Source organism: Rosa chinensis, chromosome 5 (assembly GCF_002994745.2).
Source record: "Rosa chinensis cultivar Old Blush chromosome 5, RchiOBHm-V2, whole genome shotgun sequence".
Taxonomy (NCBI): Eukaryota; Viridiplantae; Streptophyta; class Magnoliopsida; order Rosales; family Rosaceae; genus Rosa; species Rosa chinensis.
Window position 1 is genome coordinate 11,218,676 of NC_037092.1, and position 27,703 is coordinate 11,246,378.

The 27,703-nt window shown below is 38.6% G+C and overlaps 2 protein-coding genes and 2 long non-coding RNA genes across 20 annotated transcripts; 3 read left to right on the top strand and 1 right to left on the bottom strand.

Moving 5' to 3' along the window:
* Positions 1-334: 334 nt before the first annotated feature.
* On the top strand, positions 335-4,317 carry LOC112167870. Of its 5 annotated transcripts, none has more exons than XR_005800208.1 (5): positions 335-704; positions 816-3,131; positions 3,280-3,620; positions 3,798-3,849; positions 3,940-4,317. It is a non-coding gene; the product is annotated as an uncharacterized LOC112167870 (long non-coding RNA). The 5 variants fall into 5 exon arrangements; XR_005800210.1 differs by having other exon boundaries at positions 336-704; positions 816-1,020; positions 1,646-3,131; positions 3,798-4,317; XR_005800211.1 differs by having other exon boundaries at positions 343-704; positions 816-1,020; positions 3,036-3,131; positions 3,798-4,317.
* Positions 4,318-7,957: 3,640 nt separating this feature from the next.
* Positions 7,958-10,061, top strand: LOC112167871. Of its 4 annotated transcripts, XR_005800213.1 has the most exons (6): positions 7,958-8,303; positions 8,393-8,530; positions 8,673-8,764; positions 8,982-9,485; positions 9,632-9,738; positions 9,807-10,061. It is a non-coding gene; the product is annotated as an uncharacterized LOC112167871 (long non-coding RNA). The 4 variants fall into 4 exon arrangements; XR_005800212.1 differs by lacking the exon at positions 8,393-8,530; XR_005800215.1 differs by lacking the exon at positions 8,393-8,530 and having other exon boundaries at positions 8,982-9,194.
* A 132-nt stretch (positions 10,062-10,193) lies between these two features.
* On the bottom strand, positions 10,194-13,623 carry LOC112167869. 10 transcript variants are annotated; one of them, XR_005800206.1, is made up of 9 exons: positions 13,311-13,623; positions 12,462-12,584; positions 12,248-12,344; positions 12,072-12,105; positions 11,753-11,859; positions 11,552-11,654; positions 11,016-11,259; positions 10,844-10,937; positions 10,194-10,758 (listed from the first exon to the last, which is right to left on the bottom strand). XR_005800206.1 is itself a non-coding variant. In XM_024304961.2 (8 exons), the coding sequence occupies exons 6-8, from the start codon at positions 11,070-11,072 to the stop codon at positions 10,382-10,384; spliced, it is 528 nt and encodes a 175-aa protein (XP_024160729.1). In that variant the 5' UTR covers positions 11,073-11,110; positions 11,552-11,654; positions 12,072-12,105; positions 12,248-12,344; positions 12,462-12,584; positions 13,311-13,618; the 3' UTR covers positions 10,194-10,381. The 10 variants fall into 10 exon arrangements, 3 of the variants coding, with proteins under 3 accessions (XP_024160729.1, XP_040362716.1, XP_040362717.1); XR_005800205.1 differs by having other exon boundaries at positions 11,016-11,110; positions 11,753-11,918; positions 13,311-13,621; XR_005800204.1 differs by having other exon boundaries at positions 11,753-11,918; positions 12,441-12,584; positions 13,311-13,618.
* A 6,951-nt stretch (positions 13,624-20,574) lies between these two features.
* On the top strand, positions 20,575-26,909 carry LOC112167868 (WPP domain-associated protein). The gene is made up of 3 exons (XM_024304960.2): positions 20,575-22,511; positions 23,394-23,520; positions 23,635-26,909. Exons 1-3 carry the CDS (start codon positions 20,575-20,577, stop codon positions 23,884-23,886), a joined length of 2,316 nt encoding a protein of 771 aa, XP_024160728.1. The 3' UTR covers positions 23,887-26,909.
* The last annotated feature ends 794 nt before the right edge of the window (positions 26,910-27,703 follow it).

Sequence of the window (27,703 nt, forward strand, 5' to 3'; positions counted from 1 at the left end):
AGAAAAAATTATTTCTTCTTAACCTCATTTGTTGTTATCTTACACAAATCGATTTGGTATAATAACCTTGTATTGGTTGGTGCAAACTTAATGCATACGGAACTTGTGTAACAAGGATTACTTGCTGATGAGAGAATCCGAATCTTTAAAGTTTAAACAATCAACTTTTGGTTGAGCTCTTTTTTGTTTGATTTGTTTGATGGAAGAGTCTGCAATGAACCAAACGTTTTGTAGACCAAAGGGGCCCCACTGACGTGGCCAATTATGATCCACAAAGAGTGCTGATTTTTTGTTGACTGGTAAGTCTCTATTAATTGTAAGTTTTGTGCCGTGATGGTAAAATGAGGAGGGGTTTCTAGTATTTTCCCTGCGGAAATATCTCCGAACCCAGGTTCGTATTGAAGTCATTTGCCTCGCTAATCTGTCATTCGAGTTATCTCTTCCCCTTAACGGAAGCTGATTAAAAGCAGAGAGAGAGAGAGAGAGCAAACCAATCCCGGCACCAATCAGCCTAATTACCTCCGACTCTGGGTCTCTCATTCTTGTTATCCGGATGGTTTTGATTATTGTCATTCAGTTTGATTTTGGATGGTTTGGCAGCTGTGTTGGTAAGTCGATGACGGCAATTTGTAGGCGGCAATGGACACTCGGACCCCGAAAACCTCACCTCACCTCACCACCAGAGCACAATTTCGTCTATACAGGTTCGTTCCCATATTCTCTAAATTCCTTTCCTTTTTGGATGATTGTATTGAATCTGGAATTTGTAGCAGTAACTCAATATGTTGTCATCTTTATACTATCTCATTTGCTAGGATGGTCCGGAATCTCCAAAATCTCCAATAGCAAAGTCTCCATCCCAGAACTCTCTTCGTAATGCTAGTCTCGTTGCCAAAAGGAAAATGTTTGCTGAGTCCCAGGTTGGAAGTTCCAGTTTCCATAAGCTTTTGGAGCCAAAGCCCACTCAGAGATCTGCAATTACTCCTTATAGAATTGTTCTTGGTAATATAAAAAGACAAGGTATGTTTATTTGCTTTGAATATGTCAAGCAAGTTGTTGTTAGCGGATACATAGCTAAGCTTGATTGGTTTATATTTTTGTGATGCTGGTTTGGGGTGGTACCACCCTTTTTCTGGAACAGCTTGTTTATTCTGACAATGTTTGCTTGTTTAGAAGATTGATTGAAAGGGAATGATTATACAGTCATTTGTTTTTGTTATGTTACTTATGCATGTGTTGTCACACCCCAAACCCGGGGGTGTGACTTAAGGGGTTCTCAAGTAAGAGAAATTTAGAAAAAGACCAAATTTGACACAATTGAAGTGTAACCTTAAGGCAGCAACAGTTCAGCCTAGGGGATTTTGAAAATGAACCGTTTGAACTCTTTCGTAACTATGATCTTGTGCTTTACACATTGATTGAGATTACTTGATATTCTCATCGAAGTATTGGTTTTGGGTTTTCAAATTCCGATACATACTTTTATTACTATAAGCTGACAAAGAGTTCTGGGTAATCATGTCTACTGCATTGGAACTAATAAGTTTGACAAAGAGTATAGTCCAGTAAAGACTTGACTTTAAAGTTTTAGAGTTCTGTGAAGCATCCCTGATGGTTATTCACTTTTATTTTCTTTGCTCCTCAGATATGTTTCCAAATGACACCAAACTTAATTAGTGAGAATGCTTGTCCGGTTGTCCTCTTTAAATTGAGATGGTTCTTGGAGACTCCTCCCTGTTCATTGCTTACATCAGATTTGTATCATCACTTTTCCATCCAAGAAAATTGGTATCAGAGCTCAAGTAGTAGATTTAATTAGGTAGTGTCTAAGTGTGTTATATAGTCTAGTGACCATTGCAGCTTTTGTGCTTGGGTAATGAATTTAACTTTGTTGAGGGTCAGTTGCTAGATTCATGATTTCAGTTTGATTGAGTTAATTTATATGATTGTGTATCATCTGTTCAGATAGTGAAAGTGTTGCATAAAGACACCATTTGGCTTTTGAAATCTCTAGTTATATCTCAGCATAATTTTTGGTTATTATTTTGATTCATCCTTCAATATTGATTTCAGCTGAGCTGTGTTTTCTTTAAAATTGGACATTCCAACACTTTCTCCAAACAAGTTTCGTCCAAAACAAAATAAATTTGAACCCGTAGCTCCTTCCAAAAGAAAAGTCAGTCAGCTGGAATTTTGCAAAAACTGCCCTGCAGCATAACCCTCTTCGGTATTTCTGTTTCTCAACTTATTGGCCTCCAAATATTCTGAAATTTTGACATATTTCTTTTCTGTTGGTTAACAAAGGATCTGGAAAGTTTCGTCTTATTTCGATGTGTAGTGAATTTTCAGTGATTTTTCCAAATTTGGTCTGCATTTGGAAAAGTTCCAGCACTCTAAATGTCTCCTTTGATTTTCTGTTGAGATTTGAACTTCCACTTGAATTATTTAACCTCTGGTTTTTATGTATATTGAACCATATTTCCCAATGCTCGTTTCAAAACTGATTTCTTGTCATTTGGACTTACAATGAATTTTTTTGGTGGCCTTTGCTGCTGCAATATTTTTCTAAAACCTGGCAGTTCAGTCTATCTGCATCCTTCCTTCTCGAACTCCGATTTGCTTGCAAATTTAGGATGTCTTTCTTTACCATGGTTACTTTTAGTCTGGAAAGTTTCAAGTTCATTGCTGCAGAAATGAAGTTTTAGTAAATCTTCAAAGTTAAGTTGTTCATGCCTTAACTCTCCAGCCCACTTATGTCTCCCTTTCATTATAACTCTATTGCATCAGCTTTCAGTTCTTCATCTACAGTTTTCAAGTTCAGATAATGTATTTGTTGCTTGATTAACATATAGTTTCATTTGGTTTAATGTTACTTACATTTCTTTCTTCAAATCAAAGTCCATCCCGACGTACTTCATACTTTTAGGCTAAGATTGTATCGATCTTGGTCTTATTCACATTTGCTCTTACTTGAGAACCCCTTAACTCATACCCCAAGTTTGGGGTTGTGACATGTGTATGTTCTGTGGGTACAGCTTATGAAGACACGAAGACAATTGGAGCTTCTTCTAGAGGATCTTCCTTGCGATTTTAATCTATCGGAGTATTATGACACATCAGATGAACTTATAGTCTCTCTCTCTCTCTCTCTCTCTCTCTCTCTCTCTCTCTCTCTCTCTCTCTCTCTCTCTGTGCAGACACAAATGTGCCATATCTGCATGCATATAGACTTCTTATGTAATGTTGAATGACAAGTTGACAACCATCATTTTTTCGCAGCAATCATGTGGATCTGGGATCCTAGCTGATGGTCGGCTTGCTGATTTGATCCGAAGAGTTGCTACGTTTGGGATGGTATTAATGAAAGCTCGACTTGCGCCAGATGTGCTTTTATTTTATTATAGAAGAAGTTGCTACCCCAGGCTGAGCTTGGCTTCCTCAACATAGGAAGCCGCCCCTCAAGAAGAAAGAGCTCTGCTGGAATTGGACATCTTCGGGCAATTCCATGGGTGTTTGCATGGACTCAAACCAGATTTGTCTTCCAGCTTGGCTTGGAGTTAAACCCCTTGTTGATCTTTTTGAGAGCATCAAACACACCAGCCATAAAGATGTATGAGAAGGTGATATATCTTTAACTTACTTTTGATAGCTACTTCCAGATTTTCACTTATATAAGAAAGAAAACAAACGTGTGAAATCTGCTGCCATGCGTTCCCTTTTATGAACTGAATTTTAGCATATTTAGTTAGTACTTCCTAGATGGAATAGATGCTTAAACCAGGTTTTGACTTTTGCAGAGTCCCATATTGAATCTGTCATTCTTGCCAAGATTATAGGACCTATGCAGCCGTACTTCCTAATTCCAATCTCTACCTCATGTTTTACGTTCTTTTTTTACCAAGCTTTGTCGTTGTGACTAGGGAAATGTTTTGTTGGCAGGCCATCCCTTGGATGAGAAATTATAATGGTGTATGGGTGCTATATTTTTACATTTAGACTCATGAAGATCTATCAGTGATTGTCATCCTTTCCAAAGGTTTCTTTTAGGGGATGTTTCTGTGGAATCTGACAAAAGAAGAGAATTGTTTTCAACACTCTCAAGTTCGACAATGTGATGCTTAGAAGCACAAAATTGGTTCATAGCTCAAGTGGTGACTTAGAATGATTTATTGGGAAATTCTTTACATTCCTATAAAAGGCTTTTATTTCGAGCAGTAAAACATTACAAAATTGTCATGATGTAATTTGGTCGGAATTTGCTTTCTCAAAATTTGCTTTTGGATTGGAGTAGTTTATCATACATCAGATGCATCCCAACATGGCTATTAATTCCAATCTTCATGATACTACATTTTCCCCTTCTGAAGTTCTGATGTAGATCGAGGGCAATTTTCAACAAGAGCAACAAAAGCAAGAAGAAATTATTGTATCAATTCCAAAACATGAATGCTTCAACTAATAACTAAATCACAATTAAACATTTCATCTATATTATTAGTTTATTACAAAAAAATAAAAAGAACTTGGTGCACATAAACATCAATGGACAGATGAGTTCACAGACCATAAAAGGAAAGATAACCCAAGCTCTTGGAAGATATAATTTTGTAATACACCTCAAAAACAAAAACAAGTTACCACATTACTAGGTACATAAGGATTTTGTGCGATCTAAAAATTCGTAACTGGAAATCGGTAACTTTGAGATTACCCATCTATTTATAGCGTATTTATAGGTACTTTGTAACAAACCCGATCCGCGGTCATTTTGACATCAGACAAAGTGGTCAACTCTTTATATACTTATACTTCCCTAAGGAGAGCTATACCAAGAGGAGATAAACTTCTAGAAAATTTTAAATTAGTTTATATAGCCCATATCCACAAGAGTGTGAGAGCTGACATATCGAAAAAATAAATTGCGAAGGATAGGTTATGAGCATATTAGTTTTATATGGTATTTAGAGTTTAAAGTTGACCTAATAGATTAAGACCCAAAAACGACAAAAATAGCTGAAATTTTGACCATAATCATATCTTCTTATCATAATAACATCCAACGGCCAATTTTGATAAATTATGCTCCTCCACCAAGTTGCCCTTGGAATGTATAATTTGTCAATACACCTAATAAACAAGTAATACCACATTATTAGGCATATAAGGATTTTGTGCAATCTAAAAATTCGTAACTGGAAATCGGTAAATTTGAAATTACCCATCTATTTATAGCATAGAGAATGTAAAAAAATTAACCAGATCCGCCGTCATTTCGACATTTGACAAAGTGGTCAACTCTCTATATACTTGTACTTCCCTAAGGGGAGCTATATCAGGAGGAAATAAACTTCTAGAAATTTTTATATTAGTTTATATAGCCCATACCCACGAGAGTGAGAAAGCTGACATATCAAAAAAATAAATTGCGAAGGACAGGTTATGAGCGTATTAGTTTTATGTGGTATTTAGGATTTAGAGTTGACCCAGTAGATCAAGACTCAAACGATGATGAAAACAATTGAAATTTTGACCATAACCATATCTTCTTATCATGATAACATCCAACGGTCAATTTTGGTAAATTATATTTCCTCCACCATGTTGCTGTTGGAAGGTATAATTTTGTGATACACCTAATAAACAAGTTAGACCCCATTACTAGTCATATGAGAATTTTGGGAGATCCAAAAATCCGTAACTAAAAATCGATAAAATGTGATGTAAAAAAATGTGATGTAAAAAAATTAGCACATTTTGCGGTTGTCACGCCATCTGTCAACCAAGAAAACATACAAGTGAATATGGTTGACCAATCCGATCGGGTTCGAAACTATGGTGAAATTGACTAAATTTTTAATCACACGCATAATTTATTGTAATAATCACATCCAACGGTTGATTTTCTCATTTTCTTTGAATTGATAGAGGTTGCTCTTTGGAGTGTATGATTTATAAATATAGATTTATAAAAAAAATTAGTGTCCATTCTCTTTGGAGTGTATGATATAAAAATTAGATTTACATAAATTAATTGGGTTCAAATGTTCAATCTAATACACATTCTCTAAAATAACATATTTCTTATTTCTTTTTATGTAAATATGTAATATAGAAAAATAATAAAAATAAAATATAAATTTTAGGGCCGGGCCGGGCTAGGCTTGGCCCTTTCGGGCTCAATCGGGCCGGGCAGTAGGGTAGGGCCGGGTTTCATTTGCATGACCCTTACCCTACCCTATTTGAGAAAGGGTCGGGCCGGCCCGCCCTAATGGAAGGGCCGGGCCGGGCGTGCTTGGAGCCCAAGGGCCATATGATGAGGCCTATATATTGCACTCATCTCTTCTAGTGGTCGGTTTCTCCGTATCCATATGTCTTGATAGGGTTTCCCTTTGAGAAACCTAATATATATAGAATATAGGTATTGTTTTATAAATTTAATTACAGCTGACCAAGTGGATTGAAGTCGAAGCTATGATTAAATTGGCTGAATTTGTTACCACATCCATAAAACAATGTGATCCACTCATCCAACGGTCGGTTTTTCCAAATTAAGTTTTCATCCCGTTGTCACTTTTGAGAGTCCACATATTCTTATATGTAATGAACACGTTATACAATACTAGTAGGTAAGTAGGCACATTGATATTACTTTTTAGTAACCAAATTGATAAATTTCATTTTTGACATTTTAGATGTATCAACCGAGTAATTACACATGTCGTTTGAAACTATTGGCATGGTTGTTGGCAAATATGACATCAGTTAACGTAATAGTTACAAAATTTAATAATAAGTCTCGGTTATCCTTATAGGAATCTAATGTATAATTATAGTACTATTAAATTATGATAGAGGCATAGAGCGAATTGATGGAAGTCGATATGAAAACAAAATTAACTGAATTTTTTACAGTAGACATAAAATATTACAATTATTTCATCCAATGATCCGTGATTGGTAATTAACTAATTACGTTAATTGCCGACCCAAAACCAATGTATAATCAAAATCACATACAGTGACAAACTGACAAGCATATAACTCTTAAAGTCTTGATGCTAGTGTTAAAAAAAAAAAAAAATTACTTGCTTAGAGCAAGTCCACCAGAGGTCATAGTCATAGTCATAGTCAAGAAAAATCTGATGTGGTGACCTTGCTCTCAATTTCCCTACTTGCACCGTTGGTTTTTTAACCGGGCAAAACCCACCCCTTCTTGACTACAGCCAAGAAAATAGTCATACCCATGACATTTTCCTTGCCCAGCCAAGGCTTGTGCTAGCTCGACCCACACCCAAACGTGGGTGACAGGAGGAGGAGAGAGAAGAGGTCAGGCGACCTCGGGGGCAGCAGCAGCAGACACTGAAGCAGCAACAGCAAGCATACCCGCCTGGGGTTGCTTCGATCTCCACCTGGGGGCAGCGTCTGGGCGGGCTGAGGCGACGAAGCGGCCGGATGAGGTGAGGCGACCTCGGGGGGGGGCCGGGTCCTTGGCCGGAGGACGGAGAAAAATCCGGGTCGGGTCGGACCTTCGTCTGGTGCAGCTGCGAGAGAGAGAACTGGAGGGGGGGAAATGAAAAACTGAAAATTTAAGATCCTTTTAAACAAAATAGAATTTTTTTTTTTTGGCTATTTATGGAAAATTTTCAGATTTCAAAAATTCATAATAAATTCATACGAACTTCGAATATTGCGTTCCACGTATGCACGAGATTGTATCAACGATCTCTATAACTTTCATGAAGGAAGTTTTCCCAAATTATGTATGTGTAAAAAGTCGATTTTCGAGACCCCCTAAAATTATATAATAATGAACAGTGTTGACCGGGCAAGAAAAACAACGGGTGTAAACCCATGTCCAGTGGCAGTGAATAGTAACTTGACTGGTCAAATTCTTGACTTTTCGACTTTGCCTTTTCTTGACTACGGGTGCACTTGCTCTAACGAATTGGAAAAGGCATTCAAATTTAACATTTCAACATCCCGCGTTCAGCAGCTTGTGCAATTTCACTTCCCTCTTAATTTTGGACCTCCCTCCAAGTCCCCCATTTTAGCTTAGCTATCAGTTTCATTTCTTTTCTCTTCCCATCACCACAGTCCTCCACTTACTTGCCGATCTCCATCAGCCATGGCATATCGCTTTTATAATTTGGTCTGGGTTATCATTTCATCGCACTCCAATACTCTCCGCCCACTGCCTGTGCTGCAGTGCTGCACCACCACATCTTCCAAAACCAGTGCACAATCGCCACCCTCTTCAAAACCACCCACAGTCTAAGCAAAGCAAATTCGCTCAGCACGAATGGGTAATCATTCTCTCCATTTCAATTTGTAGGTAATGGGTAAAACCCAAATTGGGATCTCTTTCTGAGTTTGATTTTGGGGTTTCTTTTAGATCTGAGGATGAACACGCACCAACTTTTCAAGACGCGAGCTTTAATTTTTAAGCAAATCTAGTTGATGCTGATTTGCCTTTTGAGAATTGCTTAGCTTGGAATGTGGTTTGTGGTTATTGGTTCAGCTAGACCTTGGGGTATGATTTTGATGTGCTATGGTTTGACCGAAAGTGTTGTTGATTGTTAGTTTTGTGTCTAGAATTATAGAGGTTGTATGTGTTTGGAATTTTGAGAATTGCATATCATTGACTGTCTTGAAATGTTCTCTTCTGCCTGCAGTGATTACGGGGTGAAAGCTTTGATCGATTTTGAGTCCTTGATCTTACTCTGAAGAAGAAGAAGAATCGCCCAGACACTGAGAAGGTTTTGAGGTTAGTCACAGTCCAAGTCTGAGGCATATATATATTTTTTTTTCCTTTGCTGCCTTTTGTGGATGCATTCTTCTAAAGCAAGCATCAGTTCGTTGTGAATTGGATCCTTCTGCTGTAAATTCAAGATCTTTAAATACCTAATTCGGATTTGGAAAGTGCTTGAGAATGCAAGACTGGACCTATCTATGTTTTCTTACGAGTTACGACTATATTCTAGGTGACTGGTTTGAGGAAGAAGCTATCTTCACTGTTGTGACTGCAGGTGCTAAATAAGACAACTGGTACTTTCAGCAAATCTCCCTCCTGTTTCTTCAATACTGCTTCTAAGGTTGCTTTGGAGTGTTAATCTTTCTTGGTGTTTTGATCGGTATTCCTTTTTGCCCAAATTTGCTTATTATGTCTGAAAATGGTTGTGGCTATTGATGTTAAGGTTTGTAATTTCTTGCAGAAAGTTACAAACCCATGTTTAGTTTTTGACTTTGGAATTAGTTTGTATAGTATTTCCACTTTGAATATTGTTTTGACTGTGAATATTAACCGATAGCGCATTGTGATCATGGTCTAATTGCTTTAGTTGTAAAAAACTTTGTCTTTGACAAGTGACAACTGATTTATGCAAAATAATTGAAATAAAACTGAATTGATTGATATATGCGCATTTTCTTGTTATCGTTGATATAGATGGACACATTCTCATTATCAACATGCTCTTTTCATACAGGTATCATCCTCATTAATATACGAACGGAACCACTTGTGATCTTACAAAACAGCTTCGAGATACTGAAATATGAAGCTATGAACTTTATTTAGTTTTCATTTTTCTGTTCCCATCCCTCTTCTCCTTACTCTATATGCATTTTGCAGGTGAGATTTGTATGCTCAGAGCTGAGAGCTATGATTAGTTCAATTACATAGATATCCACCTGCAAGTATGCAGTTGCAATTAAATGCCCCACACTTTGCAAGCATCCGTAAGCCTCTATCTCTTTTCCCTCTGTCTCCCTATTTAGTGAATCTAATGGCTACTTTCAACCAACAGATTATTCCAGTCAGAGAGACCGGTATGGCAGACCATTAATTGTAATGTACTTCCCAAGGATTACAAGGAAACCCAAGTTGAGGATGAAGAATCTAAAATTAAGCAGATAGTTATGGTCATAGACAGTGAATCTCATTCCAATGATGAATCTGAGAAATAACATTTTATAAATTCAGAAAATTTTGTGAATGCTAATGATAGGCAACCTCATGTAATCTTGTATTCTTTTGCACCTTTCACAAGTCATTGACTGTCCTCTAACATTGTTGCCCTTATATTTCGAGATGGATATCACATCCTGAATTGATACTAGTAAATCAGAATGTTTATACCATGTTTATACCGCATTTACTTAAAAGCAGCAAATATGCTTTTTTATAATTCCAGAAATGGTGAAAGGCGGGTTAGATAAACTACATGGCACCAATATTAGTCTTGGAACGGTCGGGAAAATGCCGGATCAAAGACATTGATCATCTGGAACACCATCACCATAACTAGATCCTTGACCTATTGTTATTATACATGTACATGCATGGTTGTTAAAGTCGCAATTCTTATTGGCAGAGTGATATTCACTTTGTTCCCGCTGAATTCAGTAGAGCTAAGTACTCACTTATGACTTCACCTTGTCTAGTAACTTCAATATCATAGTCAGTGAAAGCATCTCCTTGTGCTAGTTCTTCAGCAAGTTGGCTTTCCATTTCTGAATCACGCTCTGATGCATTACTAGACGTTGAAGGACCTCCAACTTGACCATTTTGATTATCAAGCATTGACGCAAGAGAATTTGCAATGTCAATTGCAACATCAGATTGACTATTGTTGTTAGCATTGACTGCAGGAATTGCCTCAGATTGGTTAGCTGCATCTGTGGTGTTTGGTGCCTGTCCCGAGAGCAGTGGACAGATTGCTTGGTCCATTGTCCCTCCACCCTGCAAAGCTAAGACTGCTGAACACAAAGTTGTAAACATCAGAGTGAGCACGATTTGGCCTCACAAACATAAACCAAGTATAATAACATCTGTTTTATGTACCTAATGATCTGTCAAAGGCCATGCGTACAAAAGCTTCAACTGAAGCATCTACTGCTTGGCACTGTAGTTTACTTTTCCTCGATTCAAGATGTTGCTGCAAGTAAATAAATTTAATAGTGTTCATTCTCTAAATAAACTTCAAATAGTGTTCAAACAAAAATGTTCAAGTCACCTGTATGGAAGAATTGGTCTGTGGATTTGTCAAATCGAATGCCTTCTCCACTGTCATTTCCTCATAGTGCTTCAGCAGCAAGCTCCTTTTCAAACCTGCAAAGTCAAGAAACTCTTAGGATGACTAACGACTATACAGGGCTGATGGAAACATCTTGATTGCTCATCCTCGGTGCCCTTTTTGTATCTCGTTCTCTGAAGCCCATAATCATCACAAGAGAAAGAGATTCATCCAGCACCTGAAGCTGGAATCCACAACCAAAAATACATGTTAATTGGATTTTGTTGAAACTAATGGTTTCACTCAGAAAAGTGGGAGACATAGAATACCAGCAAAATGTGCTTGATAAATTCTGTGGAAACTTGAAAAAGGAAATCCATCTTTTTTTTTTAAACAAAATTTGTGCACTTTGCATTTGTACGAAGAGAAGACTTGACTGTAAATTGAAGTACATTTTATAAGTTTGGACCTCCATAATCCTATCTACGAGAGGCAAACATTCAGTGCATGACATGGCCCTTCTCCTTTCCAATTACCTGGGTGAACAACTCTTGTACAGAAGTCAACACCTTCATTGACTTATCAACCTGACCACGGTGATACGCCGCCACCCCTTCCAGCAGCTCCAGTATCAAATATCTATAATGAGAATCAACAAAGTAAGTAGACCTGCGTAGTGTAGACAAACATTCAGATATGTAGTAGAAGTAGTCACAGTGCACGCTCTGGATAACGACCTGCCTGAAGGAGTCTAACACGAGAAGAGTCCTTTCCATGAGCTCGTTCAAGACCTTCTCTGGCTTTCTCAAGGCGAATTCTTGCCACTGAGAGCCAGTTGATGTCTCTAAGCATGAAATAACACCAAACCATATCGATTTGCAGTATAGAAGGATTATCGACCAGCTAAAAGCAAACAAAACATGGCGAATGTTATACACTCATATTGAAACCAATCTAACAAAGTGAAAGGCAGATTGATATAGTTTAACTGTCAAAGTTACACAGCCACATGTACTTCATAGTAACACAATGTCTACAATAAAGTAACTCACTCACCTTAATAACCGATGGATCGCAGAGAGAAAGCCTCCTACAAGAATGAAAAAAAGGAAGAAAATACAAACCACAGAGTTTAGGAGACATAAGCTACTGTAACAAGCATGGACAAGCCAAGTAACTTGCAAATTTCATATGAACGAAACTATCGTTGCAAAAAGGCACCAGTAACAAACCTCCTCCATGCTGAGCACTTCCATTGCATCTTTGTAATTTTGTGCTTTAATCAGTTGCTTTGCATTGGTATGTAACATCAGGCTCATCATGATTGCCCTGTCAAACAACATTTCAAATCTTACTTCAAACTCAAAATGGAATTGCATCCCCTTAATTTCTCATAGAAGGATCTAACTTGAGAACAGAAATTACTGAACCCTGATTAAATCATACTGCTGATCAGTCTCCGATCCCATTTGTACTTTCTTCCCACTCTGATTTTCAAGTACTATGTTGAAATCTTCAATTGGCAATGAACCATCAGCATGTCTCTTCGACAGCGCAGTTGGAGCAGCCCTATAAATTTAATAGATACACAGCCTGGTCATAACCAACACACAGACATATACTAAAACGAAACATACTAAACAAAACACACAGGTATGAAAGATAACTTTTCTTCTGAAACTTTTTAAAGCTCATAGATAACTATAAGTTGTAGATAAAACTCACACTTTTCTGACTACCAAAAACACTATTAAACCCAGAATAGAGTGTTCATCAGATAAACAGCCACCAGAATCATACAAAAACACACTCATATGCAATGAAACTGATTCTACCACCAAGCCAACTAACATAACCAAAGTTTTCATAAAGCTAAATTCTTTCATCAAAATCAAACAAACGCATGAATAACACAACCAAATTTGAACAACTTAATCAAATCCATGGCATAAACTATTATATTCGATATGAAAATTGTAGAATCTAACACGACACGGCGTTATATCAAAATAACCCAGAATCTCAATTCAAGGAACTTGTAATGTAACACTTAACATCGAGACTAACCCAGAATCTCATCATTAAGCATAATGTCTATACTATTTTCATAATTAATCGAATGCAGATTCCCATATCAGAAATCAAACCACTCCATGCTCAATCCCAAAATCGGCAGATGCAATTTCTTATTCCCTTCAATTTCACATTTCCTCCATATACTAAACGACTAACAACAACCAAAAAAAAAAAAAAAAGACTAACAACAACAAATCGGAGCAGAGATAGTCACAAAACCTGAGTCTACTCCTTCCTTCCGGCAGCCAATACTTACAAGGATTTGCCTTATTTCGCCCTATTTCGATAATCTGAAACTCGGTTTTCAAAATACAGTGGGCTTTCTTTGCAGGTCGCAATCTTCTCGGTAAAATGAGATATCCTTTGCAGATTGGCATTTTGTAGAGATGAAGGACGACGGCTCTTGGAATCTTATCTCCTCCTCGATGCAGCTGCCTCTCCCCTTCTCCCCTAAAAGCCCCTGCGGTAACTTCATACTTTACAGTTTCATCAAACTTGTCCTATGTGAGTTGACTTGGTCAGTCTAACAGAAAAGCAGACGGCATCTGGTGGTCTACAAATGTGTTGGTTCATTGCAGCCTACTCCATATAAATATATCAGAAAATTGAAAGGGAGGTTTGCTCGCTTGAACATTCATCGTTTGGTTTTACTTTGATCATTGCACCGCTACTGCACTTCTCAAATTTGGAAAGCCAAAAAAAAAATATAGAAAGAAAATTTTTTTTGTCTTACTTTGCTGTGTTCTTAGCAAAGTTTTATAACAAGTTGTAAGCAAAATATCAAGGCAGACAAGGTACGCATGTAACAAATTTTTTTCAAGCATGTATGTTTAAATTATGGCATGGCAGTAGTTTTATGTTTCTAAGTAGCTGTTCGTGTTTTCATATTTTAATGCTAGAAAGTAGAAACCTATTTGTTGGTTAACTTGGAGTTACATGTTATTTTTTAATTATTATATTTTTGTTGTTGATCAAATATAAGTTTTTATTAATAACATAAGGTCATTATAACTTTTGGGGTTAAGGTGGCCTCATTAGAAATTCTGCTTGAACAAAGCCAGTAAAAAAGAGTACACCCCTCTAGCATCAATTCATACAATCAGCCACTAAAACCTCATTAAGTCAGGGTAGACCTGCCTCCTTCCAAAATCTATCCTCTCCAACTACAATAGTTTTCTTTGCCAAAGTGTGAGCTGCCCACTATTACCCACACTGGGGTGGGCATCTTTGCAGGTCAAGCACCTGACCGACTGACTCTTGGGCTAGTTGGGTTGGTTTGTCAAACACAAACAAAATAATTGGGTGAGAAATCATCCAACCCAAACAACACGTGGGTGGAATTGAGTTAAACCCAACCCTCCCAATATATATAAATAGTTTTATTTATTTTACACGTGTCATATGGAGATTTGCTAAACTGTTATATAATTACACTACCTAGCCTCTATTATATGCTGCATTATTGTAAATTTTTAATTAATGATCTTGGGTGAGGCTATTGCCACCCTATAATTTTCTTTGTTCACCCTACTTACTCATTACACCCTACATTTTAATTTCAATTATTAGATTTACTTATCCAACCCATTTCTCTTTCCAGGAATATCCTCCATCATATGACATATCAAATTAAAAAAGAAATTTTGTTTAACGAAAATTTCTCATTTAATTTATATCAATTAAAAAAGTCCTAAAATATATTAAAGTTTCATAATAAAATCATAATTTGATTTACTTCCATTTTTTATTTTTTCCATTCAGCTTCAATGTTCGTTTATTCCAATCCATATTAGAAAATTAGTAAGTGCTACTATGAGCAATGAAAAAAGATTGATTTTTTTTTCGTGTTTTAAATTTTTTACTTTCGGTGTTTATAAAGGTATTATAAAGATTTTGATGAAGTTAACACTAATGGTTTTGTGAATTGGATAACAAATTAACGATGAGGACGCAACAAAAAGATAAAAAGAAAATTGTAATAAATTGAAAATTGGATGGAGAAGTTGAAGATTAATGTTATCAGAAGAGAAATTAAGTAGTTTTGTATTTAATTAGTTATGTATTTAGTTTTCCTTAAAGATTTAAATTTTAGAAAATTAGTGTACTTATTAGTCATTTTGCATTTGGGTAATATAGTCTTTCAATAATTCAAATATTTGTAAGGTGAACAAAGAAAATGGTAGGGTGGCAATAGCTGCACCCATGATCTTACCTATTTTTTTTTTTTTTGAATGAAATCAATATTTCTCATTAATAGTCTCAAGCTAGAGCAGTACATTACATACCTTTCCACTGCCTTGAAAAACAGAGGGCAAATAAGAAAACGTGGTATATAGAACTAGTACCACTCATTAACGAACACCCATGCTCACTTATTAAAAGCAAGCCTATAAACTATGGAAGTAAAACATAGGAAATAGGCTGAGCTCCAAAAAAACAAAAAAACCCTATATTTTCTCCTTACCCTTGACACTAGGGCGAGGAGGTTTGGTGAGGAAAGCTAAGCAAGCTTCATGTGCATCCGCAACCTTTTTCTGTTTGGAGGGGTTCTTGTTCTTTGCACCAAGTGGTCTTCCACGCTTCTTTTTTGTTTCGGCAGTACCAGCCACCTCAGACTTTGGTATTAGAATACTGCCTGGAGCTTCAATCAAACCCAATGAGCTAGCATTCAATTTGGAGGTAAACTCCGGCCTCTTCAGCTTTTTTGTTGGAGCCGCAACGCTACCTACAGATGTGAATAACTCCAAGAGAAGGATCTTGAGCTTTTTTGGGGACTGATACTCGGAAGGCTGCCTGCCACGCTTGGAAGGAGCCCCTGCTTCAACTGGGACCAAAGCCAAAGTGGGAGCCTCCTCGTCTTGACTGAGGGATGATCTGGTGTCCGAACTCCTTAATAGGACAGGCTTACGGCCACCCTGCTCTTTCGGGTGAAAGAGAGATCTTGCAACTAAGGGTAGGATCGAAGTCTGGATGCCCTGGAATGTAAATACCCCATTTGCAAACTGACTATGTGCGAAGCTCCTAGAAGGACCCATGATCTCCAGCCTTCTTTGCGTAGGGTTCATATCCATTTTTGGATGAACTTTGTTATCTGTTGCAGGACAGATCCCATTTTCATGGAAAAGCAAATCACAATAGTTGCACTTACCAATAAGGTTCTCAAAGAAGAAAGCAATCTCTTCCTCAACTCCCGGGGCCAACTTCACACGCTTCTTCAGAAAGAAGGGTTTGGATAGGGCATGTGAAACCCTAACCCTAATATTGCCCATAGTGTCAAACAGCTTCTCATCCAATTCGATAAACCTGCCAGCAATGGCAGCAATGTCTTTGATGGTGTCCTTGTTTTCAAAGAGAGGTGGTATATTAGTAATACGCACCCAGAAGAACAAAGCATCCAAGGCTACCGAGTGTGGCGGTGCAATCCCGTCATATTCCTGTATGACAACCGGAGCTTGATTGAAGCGCCAAGGCCCTCCGCGTAACACTTTGTTACGATCTTGTTTGAGATCGAAAGCAATGACGAACCTATTTTCCGGCCTCTCTTGGATTTTAAAATCCTTTTCCAGAACCCACACACGACGAAAGAAACGTCGAAGGTCCTGCAGTGGAGTAGGTTTGGTGGTGAGCGGCCGAGCCAGCAGGTATGCTTGCGATCCTCGACGTGCAGCAGAGTTCGCAGATCGGGAGAGATCAACAACTTCGTTCGTGGCAAGGGCAAGGGATGCCGCGAAGGAGGCCGTCACATCCTCCATGGTTGGGGTAGCAGTAGCGCGATTGTGCCTTGCAACAGTTTTGGTGTGGGTTTTAGGGTTTCTGGCGTCCATAGCGGCGCTTTGCATTAATGATCTTACCTATAGTAATACAAATACACTAGTAATTAAAATTTAAAATTAATTACTCAATCTTGCAAACATGAATAAAATAACTTACCCTTGACTAGACCAAATAATGCGCTACTAGTTTTAATTAGGTTAAACATTGAAACTCAAAAGTAATTAAATGAATAAAACCGTAAGCCTTTGAAATTGTATAACCTACCAACTCAATCGAATATTATTGGGTTGAGTTGGTCGGTTTGTGAATAAATTTAGGCGAAAATGGATTCTTCAAATGTCACCAAAAGTTGTTGGGTTGGCCAGTGGGTTAAAGATAAAACCGACTAACCCGCCCAATGCCAGCCACACACTCTTAATAAGCGAGTAAGGAAGTTGTTATGTGAGAGAAAAATTGAGCAATCATCGAGAAAAGTCTGTAACAAGTCATAAGCAAAACATTTGACTGGCAAATGTACATAATCCAATTTCATTTGCTCTTGTTGTTCCTTGATAACTTTTTGTTTAGTTCTTACTTCTTAACATGCTCAAACTTTATTAACACTAAAAGTTAAACATTGAAGGAGTACTTTTAGTCTTAACTTTTTGGTTTTTTTTTTTCCTTGGTCAACCATGTGGTAAATCATGGCAAGGCGGCAAAAACATATTTCTAATTGATAGTTCCGACATAATAATACTAGAAAGTAGAATTTTTTTTTTGAAAGTAAAGAGTTCATACCAATTGTATGACCCTGGTTCATATATTAGAACAGTACAAAGAATTGACTACACTATTTGGACAATAGTAATGCAAAGTAGTCTATGCTAACAAAAATACTTCGCCTTGTAGGCACTATATTCTACCTAATTTCAAACGCCGAGCAAGCAATTGTGGTACGTTGATGCTAAATACTTCTACAAAGGCTCATAAAGACACTTAGACTAGTATAGACATTATTCTAAATAGAGCAAAACTAAACAACTACAGTCTCCTTCCCGTTAATTGCTATACAAACTGAAAATATTTTAGATAATGACGTTTGGAGTAGAGCGTCTCTCTCTAGGTTTTAGAGAGAGAAAAAAGATCTGAAAAAAACTCATCTCCCTCCCCCTTCTCTCTTGCCAGATCTTGATACCTCCGGATCTAGATCGAAGGCTTGAGAGTTGGGGGCGGCCTCTCTCGTTTGGCTTCTCTATTTTGTCAGTTCCTCTGTTCTTCATCTTTTTCTCTTGTTTTTCTCACACCACTGTGGTGATTTACACCCATCTTGTGGTGATTTTGTAGGCTCATGTCCAGTTCTAGAGGACTTTAGAACAGTGCCGATCAACCCAAAAAAATTTTAGATCCAAAAAACTCCATGATTCCCCTCACCCATCACCTCACACCAGCTCCCCTCCATCTACCAAAGACCTGCTCCATGAAGGATTTCGTGGCTACCTCTTAAAAGTGAGAATCAATTACCAAAAGGAGTATGGGTGCTCACGCATGAGTGTTTCACCTCCCATTCACCACTGGATTTTTTCTTTGCTATTGGCTTCTGTCCCATTTCGGTGCATTTGTTCCCTTCCCGGTTTGAGTCTCTCCGGTGGAGAAGAGAGAGTCAATGTGTGGTGTTAGTTCATTTCTCTCATCCCCTTTAACTTTGGTTTTGACTGGATCTGCTTTTTAGGATTGTTCTGGCAACGGTTATTCGGTACTCATCACCTCGATTTAGCACTTCTTGCATCCTCTTTGCCTCTGGGAGCGGCTGCGGCGGCGATTGCAGCGGCTGTTCGAAAGAGTTTGGGTGGCGGCGGCTGTGTTAGTATTGTAGGAGTTGATGTTTTATTTAATTTTTAGGGTTACACTCTTTTGCCCTATCCATGTGGATTATGATTGAGTTGTAATTTTCCTTATTGGGTTTATTTGTACTTGAGCCTTATTTTGGGCACCTTCCATTGGGTATACTCCCATTGGTAATTATTAATGAAGCTTCATTAATAAAAAAATAAAAAAATAAAGAGTCTCCTGCCCGTTACTATCAACACCTAACCAATGAGAAAAAGCGAACCCAATGGGCCTTCTGGACCCAAGAATATCACGCCCAAAAATTAACATCAACGTTCCAGGGCAAAGCAACAGCCCAAAAAGTCCATGTAGGGCAACCCTAACCGGACCTCAGATAGCCACCAAAACAACCGCGCCTCCATCTAAGATGCCAATTCCAGCCAGCCCAACAGTCGTCCGAGCAGCCCTGACCCACTCGCTGGCCACCATGCCACCGCCACCGCCAACCCCGAGCAATGAGAGGTCCAGAAACGGCCTTCACCATAGACCCCTACTGTTAGACCATCAATCACCGCAGTCACCACAGTAACTGCCGCACCACGAGCCTCTATCACAGCCGTCCCGCCGCTATGGTCTCTGTCAGCGCATCACCCACTAGACCACACCGCCGTCTCCACTAAAGCTTCCGTTAACACCCTAGGAGGCCATCCCAAATTCTATCAATTTTCACATATATTCCCCCCTTTCATTCTTTAACACATCCCTACACAATCAATTAACTTCTCGAACTATCTAGAGTAAAAAATGGCTGAAATTTACCTTCTTTAGGTTAGGGTATTACAATCTACCTTCTTTAAGAAAATTTCGTCCTCAAAATTTTAGTACCTAAAAAGATGTAGGTATTGCACTCGCATTTGCTCCTCCAGTTCCCACTTAGCATCTTCTGCTACATGGCTCCTCTACAGTACTTTCACCAATGGGGTAGTCTTCATTCGAAGGACTTGGTCCCCTTCGATCCAAGATTTCCAAGGAGATAATTTCAAGAAAGCTTTATCACAACTGTTATGCATCCCAAAAATTCTTACATAGTTTTCATGAGTCTTTCGAAATGCTCTCGTAGGCTATTTAGTAATTAATGATGTAATTGATCGTGCATAGTTAGGAAAATAGATCAAACAAAATATAATCATTCCGGTAATGTTCTATTCAACTGTAGGTGTGTAAATTGTTGCAACCGAGTATATTAATCAGACATCCAAAACAGTCATGTAGATTAGAAAGAAGCTGCCGTTTGTGCTTCATTACTATCATAGCACACCCAAACTCACTAATTTCTAGTCATGTTAACACCCTACTTAATTTCTTTGAAAAAAAAAAATCAAGCAATAGACAATTAACTATTATATTCAATAAAACTATGACTTTATCAAATCGTATCAAAGAAACTGTCCTACTTGTGCCAAACTACATCACAGAAGCAGAGCGAGAGAGAACTGCCCCACTTATGCGGAATTTAATCAACGCATAAGCAGAGCAATGTAACTGCCTACACACAGACCGATTTAGATATTTTCATTATTATTAAGGGTAGCTAGGTAGAACTCACTGCAGGAACTATACGACTGAAGAAGAAATCTATTGTAATATGGAGACAATGAGACGTAGAAACAATAATGAACTAAAAATAAAACTGAATTCATAATCAACAAGAGTTTCTATCATGTCAAACTGAGCTTATTCTATTATGTTGACATATATAATAATCATGCAACTCAAATCTTGTGCAGATTACGAATTTTCGAAGGACAAACAGACAACATGTTTATCCATCCATAGAAACAATCATACCACTTGCAAATGTCTAAAGACTACAATAGAAACTTTCTATCAACAGGTGGAAAAAATGGTTCACTTGTCAAAGGCATCAGTACATGAATGGCAGCTGGAGCAGGAGTTTAGAGCAAAAATTGAAGAGCTTGTGATGATGAATTGTATTTGGAGCGTTGAAGGAAACATGTGGGATTGCTTTTATAGTGCAAAAAATGTGAACTTGCATGGAAGGAAGAAGGAGATATCAAGTATACGCGATGAATTAGATGCTATTTCTAAATCACTATCTGTTTGTGACAATGGACAGCTATCTTCAGAGGGATCCTTGGAAGTTGAAGAAGAGAGTGGTAACGGTAATAAGGGTGCCGGTTCACACCCCAAGGTTTTGAACAATCTTAAATCATCATCATCATTACCATCACCAATAACAACAGCAACAACATCATCACCATCAGCATCATCATCTTCATCTCTTTGCGAGGAAAATGGTATACATGATGAGTTAGAAACAAATATGGAAGAAGATTTAGATCCTGCCTTGCTTAAGCATATGAAGAAAGAAGAATTGATAAGCCATTGTAAGAGTAAGATTACTAAATTGAAGAGAAACCATGAGTTAGAAGTACAAGATCTGACTGAGCAGCATTTCGGCCACATGAGGGAAGTGCTGAGAGAAAGGAGATTCTCTTTAACATTGGAGAAGAATAAGGAGTTCGATATGTTGAGAAAGAGAATCTCTGAGGTGGTTTCTAAAGTAGATGAAATTCTTGTAGAAAAGGAGGAAGTAGCTACATTGCTTCCTCATACATTTGGCAGCAATGAAGAAAGTCTCAGCAGTTTGAAAGATGGAGTGGAATCACTCCTCTCAGAAAACCACCAACTCAGAGATTTGCTTGAAGATAAGAATGGACAAATTAAGTGCCTTTCACTACAAGATTCTGAAGCTGCAAAGAACCGGTCACAACACTCTCTGGCTGAGGCAAAGTTATTGAAAACAGTTGGAAATGTTAAAGCAGCTATGGAAGATGCGCATATTGAAGCTTTAATTGGTGAAGATTTATTTTCTTGTATTGTCAGGGAAGTGGTGGATGAGATTAAATGCATTGCTGAAGAGTCACAGGTGGAGAACAGTACTAAGCATGAAATTTACAAAAGCAAATTCAAAGAAGCTTCTCATGAAGCTGAACTTGCTACCAAACGTGAATTGGAAGATTTGGATATGGAGTCCATCATCACGCAAGAAGTATGTGGTGTTATATTCAAAGATGCTTTGAAGAATGCAGAAGAGAAACTCAATGAGCTGAACATTAAATATATTGAGGAATATGATCATCGGGTTTTGCAGGAGATGGACAAACGAGAAAAGGAAAAACAATTAGAAGTGGAGGTTGCAAACAAAGTGAGATTACAGCAAGAAGTACATTTTCTGGTAGAAGAAAAGGAGCAGTTGGCACGAGATGCAGCAGCTGCATTGGAAATCGAAAAAGAAATATATGAATTAGCTGCTCAAGAGGTTGAAAATTTAAGGGGTGAGACGTTTCAACATCAGAAATTGATTTCAGAAAGCGTTGAAGAGTCAAATGCTGCAAAGAGTGATTTGGTTGAGGCGTTGGAGCAAAATGAAAGACACAGGGCAGACATTTGTGTGTTAGAACAAAAGCTTGAAGCAGTAAGGGGTGAGACGTTTCCACATCAGAAATTGATTTCAGAAAGCGTTGAAGAGTCAAATGCTGCAAAGCGTGATTTGGTTGAGGCGTTGGAGCAAAATGAAAGACACAGGGCAGACATATGTGTGTTAGAACAAAAGCTTGGAGCAGCAGTGAAAGAGTTGAGGCAAGCTGAGGAAGATTTCTATCAACAGAAGCAGATTGCTGTATCATTGTTCGAAGCAAAAGAAAGGGAGCTTAGCGAGAAATTTGAATCAATAGCTGTCTATATCCGTGAATTATTGAAAGCGTTCACTGATTTTGAATGTAGAGTGACACGAGATATTTCAGAGAAATGTTCGAGGTACTTTGCACAGCTTTTGTTATCTTTGAATGCTTTTCTTGTCTATTCTTTTTGTGCTGTAGTTCTGTATATCAAATCGATCCTACAGTCTTCCATGTTTCTTAAGACTTCTGTACATTTGAAGCCATATGTGCATACATGTATCTTAAGTATAGTTGTTTGATTTTTTGAGTACCTGGAAAGAGGTACGTATGTGGGTAGAACTACATATCAGGCAAATTGGTTCAATCAGGTAACAATGTACGTTTTAGGATGCAGTCCAAAAAGTTACAATTTCTAGCTCCTGTTAATTATTTGTGGATTGCCTGTTTTGATAGGCTTATTATAATAGGATTATGAGATTTCAGTATGTTGATTGGAGAAGTTTGAAATCGAGTTTACGCCCGCTTTAGGTTCTTTCTTCTACTATGTTTTCTCTCCATTTCTGCATCAATTTCTCTTGGTCTTTGTTCGCTGTTTGGTCTTAATTAGTTAGCCAAATTTGTCGACTTTCTATCTTTTATCATAGAATAGAGCAATCCGATGAAGTTACTTGGAATATTTTTAATTTGAAGGCTTGATATATGAGCAACTTAGAGCAATTATATCTTTTAAAATGCATTGGCATACCCAGAAAATTGAGCCTGCAGGGGCATTAGATAGGAATAAGTATATATACAAGAGTTTTGCGGTGCAAGGAAAAATACATTTCGAGGCTGTTATGTCTCCATTGTCTGGTGTTTTCTTTTTGCATTTTCATGGTTTGAATTCTGTTGTATTTGTAAAGTGCTGATGACTGACTTTAATTTAGATTGAATTAAAGGACTTGGGGAAGTTCTGATTGATTTTAATTTAGAGCTTAGTTATAAAGTTCTGATTTTATTTGCATGGTCGTGTTTTCAGGTTGAAAAGTTTGACTTCTCAATCACATTTGCTTAAACAAAAAGCTGACGTACTTGTAAGACGAGGATTGCTGTACAAGCAAAGACTGGAAAAGAAATGTTCTGACCTTGAGAAAGCTGAAACTGAGGTATGGATATTAGACGGGTAACATGCATATATATTTCAACTTGATCTCTTAGCCTCGTATTTCTATTTCATGCTATGGAGCTCATGGAACTAAACAGTGGGTCGCTCTTGGCAGATGGGTGTGCCCGGCCCATATTCTACTTCATTTGGGTTAGGCACTTCTCCATTTCCTTCCAATACTGCAACCCATGATGATTACGTCCCCTTCACTCCACAGCCGACTCTCTCTTCGCCTCACACCCCAACCTACTCCTCCATCACCTCCCCTACCCCAAACCCCATTTTACCACCATCATCTGATGACCCTTGCCTCTCCCACCCACTGTGGTTCTCAGTATTTCATCTTACTCGGAGCGCCTGCGTTTAAAGAGATCGGTGATTGAGACTGTGGTTAATGAGGATCTGGAATTCCAAACTCATTCTAAACGTCCCCGGCGTTCTGCTCGAATCGCTCCACCTGCTCAGAGTTCGCACCCTACTGCTTTTCCTCCTCAACAAGAAGAACTTGGAGACCCACCTGTTCCAATTCAACAAGCAGAGCATGGAGTTCCGCCCACTCCTCTGGTCCATCGCACTCGACAACCCGGCGGTTCACGGGCTTCTACTTCGGCCCCCCGTGCTCGGGGTGGCCGAGGCCGCGGGTCTCGAGCACGCCAAGCAACGGTCACAGTGACAACCCCTGAAACTGTTGTTTCTGGAATTGAGGTTGCTTCTATTGAGGATCTTCTTGCGACTCAACTTCGACTATCTGAGATCATTCAGGCCCTACCCATCAGCTTCCCCAGTTCCGGAGTTTAATTACCTAGAGCAGAATCCAATCCCCATCGGTGGCCCGATACCCCCTCCTCTCTCTGATGAAGAAAGTGCTTTACTTTGGGCCCAAATGACTCAGCTGCTTCAAAACCATTCCGGCTCAGTTTGCTAATGGGGATGTCCTCGATGTTCCTCCTCTGCCGGCCCCCTCATCTGTGAGTACTGCTCCCCCTCCAATTGATGACAACAATTGTGTCTCCTAATGAAAACGGTGTTGGTGACTGGCCGGATACAGTCAGGGAGCCAAAATGAGGTTTCTATCGTGGAATTGTCAGGGATTAGGGCCATCCTTGACAGGTAACTCTTTGCGCCCACCTCGTCAACCTGAATGCGTGCTTCAGTCTTGGCAAACTGAGTTGAAGTATGATCACCTTTTTGTAGTGGCTCCCATAATACTGGTGGTGGTCTAGCTTTGTTTTGGAACAACTCGGTTCAAGTTTCTGTACTTGGTAGTTCTCATAACTATGTACATACGTTTGTTACTTTTGTTCAAGAAGCAGTCTCTTGTACTATATAACTTGGATGTATGGGACTCCTCATGTTAATGAGAAAACATCATTTTGGCGTGCTGTGTATACGCGTTTCTCTTCCTCTTCTTCACCATGGTTGTGTTTAGGTGATTTTAATGAGATCCTTTGGCACCATGAGAAATGGGGTGGCTCTCCTCAGCCTACCTGGCGTTCAACTTTATTTGTTATCAACATCTGCAAGACCCTAACTATCAGTGACCTCCTTTTACTTGGTTTTGTTATCAACATGGTCGATTACTAATGAAGGAGAGGCTTGACAGATGTCTGGGCAATTCAGAGTGGAACTTAGTTTTTCCCAAGTCTCAAGTTTTTCATCTTCACCGGATTGGGTCTGATCATAGACCTATATCACTGGATTCTCATCCTTCAGAGCAGCATTCTCCTCGTCCTTTTCGATTTGAACAGATGTGGGTTACTAAGACTGGATGTGCTAATGTCATTTGAAATAGTTGGTCCTATTTTCCGGGACCTTCCTCCGCTTCTACTTGGGAACGAAACCTTGTCACTTGGCAGAAAACTCTCTCCATTTGGTCGAAACAGTTTTTCCCTCATACTAAGGTTCAAGGATTCTTTAAAATCTGAGTTACATTCTCATGGTGAGATGAATTGAAACACTCTGTCTCCATGCGTCCAAACTCTCTCTTTTTCTGAACACTTTTGCTTTCATTTTACAACAAGTTACATTCTCTTCAGCAAAGTAACCTTCCGGACTCTGTTTCTCAAATTACTCGGGTCACTAATCAAATTGCTGAATTATGGAAGCTAGAAGAGATGTTTTGGCAACAGTGCTCCCGTATTAAGTGGTTATCTTTGGGTGATCAGAACACAGCTTTTTTTCATCAATCAACTCTTCAGCGGCGCCAATATAATTAGATTCTCCGTTTGAAAAACTGCAATGGTCATTGGTTAGATACAGAATCTGCAATTCTTTCTCATTTGGGTCAATATTTTCAGAGTGTCTTTACATCTGAAGGTTGTTCTAATATGGTTGAAGCTCTGCAATTTGTGGATCCTATTGTTACTCCAGACATGAATTTGAGCCTTCTGCAACCTATTGATATTTCAGAAGTTCGAGCTGCTGTTTTTGATTTGGGAGGCTTAAAGCCCCCTGGCCTTGATGGTTTCTCCGGTGTGTTTTATCAGCGTTAGTGGGACATTCTGAATAAGGTTATTGCTGATTCCATTTCCGACTCATTCTCCTCTTGTTCGGTTCTTGCATCTATGAACCGTACACACATTGCCCTCATTCCTAAAACGACATCACCAACTGTAGCCTCTGATTTTCGTCCTATTGGGTTGTGTAATTTTTCCTACAAGATTCTGTCCAAAATTTTGGCTAATAGGTTAAAACCTTTATGCCGGAATTGATCACAGAGAATCAATCTGCTTTTGCTGGAGGTCGACAGATTCAGGATAACCTTATAGTGGCTCATGAACTCTTCCATCATTTGAAACTCCAACGTTCTGGGTCTGATGGTGCCTTTGCAATGAAGCTAGATGTGTCAAGAGCTTATGATCGTATTGAGTGGCCTTTTCTTGAGGCTGTTCTTTTGAGAATGGGTTTTGCTGCTCATTGGGTACGGTTAATTATGAATTGTGTTCGTTCAGTATCACTATCGGTTTTGGTTAATGGTAAACCAGGACCATTCTTTACTCCATCCAGAGGCATACGTCAGGGAGATCCTCTATCTCCTTATTTATTTCTCTTGGTGAATGATGTTCTTTCCCTCATGATCAGAAAGGTTTGCCAGAATGATTTGCTTCATGCCGTTTGTATTGGCACAGCTGGCCCTCTTGTTAGTCATTTGTTCTTTGCAGATGATTCGATTTTTTTTTTTTTTTTTTTTTTTGAAAGGGGTTTGGAACCCAGCCTAGCTGGAAGACTCAGCCCCACGCCCAGTTCTATTTATTGAAGTAATACTTTGCAACGGGGGGGGGACATAAAACCTGAACCCCGTGTAACATTAGAAACATTAGAAACATCCTCATAGAGAACATCCCGAATAATAACAGGAGTTTCAGCAGATGATTCGATTTTCTTTCTCAAGGCTACGCTTGCGAATTGTGAAATCTTCTCGGATATTATACATTCCTATTGTTGTGCTTCTGGTCAACGGATAAGCACTCAGAAATCTTCTCTGTTTTTCAGCCCCAATACTCATCCTCTCATAGTCCACTTGCTTAGTTCTATTCTTGGAATGAAGGCAGTCTCTGACCCGGGAAACTATTTGATTTCTCTCTTATAATTGAAAGTTCCGAATTCGATTCATGCACCGGTGAACAACTAGAAAAAACAAAAAGTTTACAAACTTTTTTTGTTTGTTGGGTCTACTATATTATTATTGGAAATGCTCATTTACCCAATTTTAGCTTAAAATTTGTCCACTTGCTCCACTAACAGTTTTTTAACCCCATTTACCCAAAACACTCTAAGAGATTATTTCCCCTTTACCCAATTAATTCTTTTTTTATTCTTTTTATTTATTTTTGGGACTTTTTTGCCCTCTCCTTCTTTCTCACTTAGAAAGAAAAGTCATCCTCCACCTTGCTGTGCTCCGGTGACCAGTGGCCTGCCGCGGACTCCGGCCACCGGTGACCGGAATTCAGTGACCAGTGACTGGAATCCGGCAAACGATGACCGGAATCCGAAATCCGAAATTCGGCCACTGGACTGTTAACCGGATTCCGGAGTCTGAATTTATTGCCCCCTAATAATACCCAGTAACCATATTATTACCCCCTAGTAATCATATTATTGCCCCCCAGTAACCATATTACTGCCCCCCAATACTCATATTATTGCCTTAAATAATCATATTATTACCCTCCAGTGAATTGCAT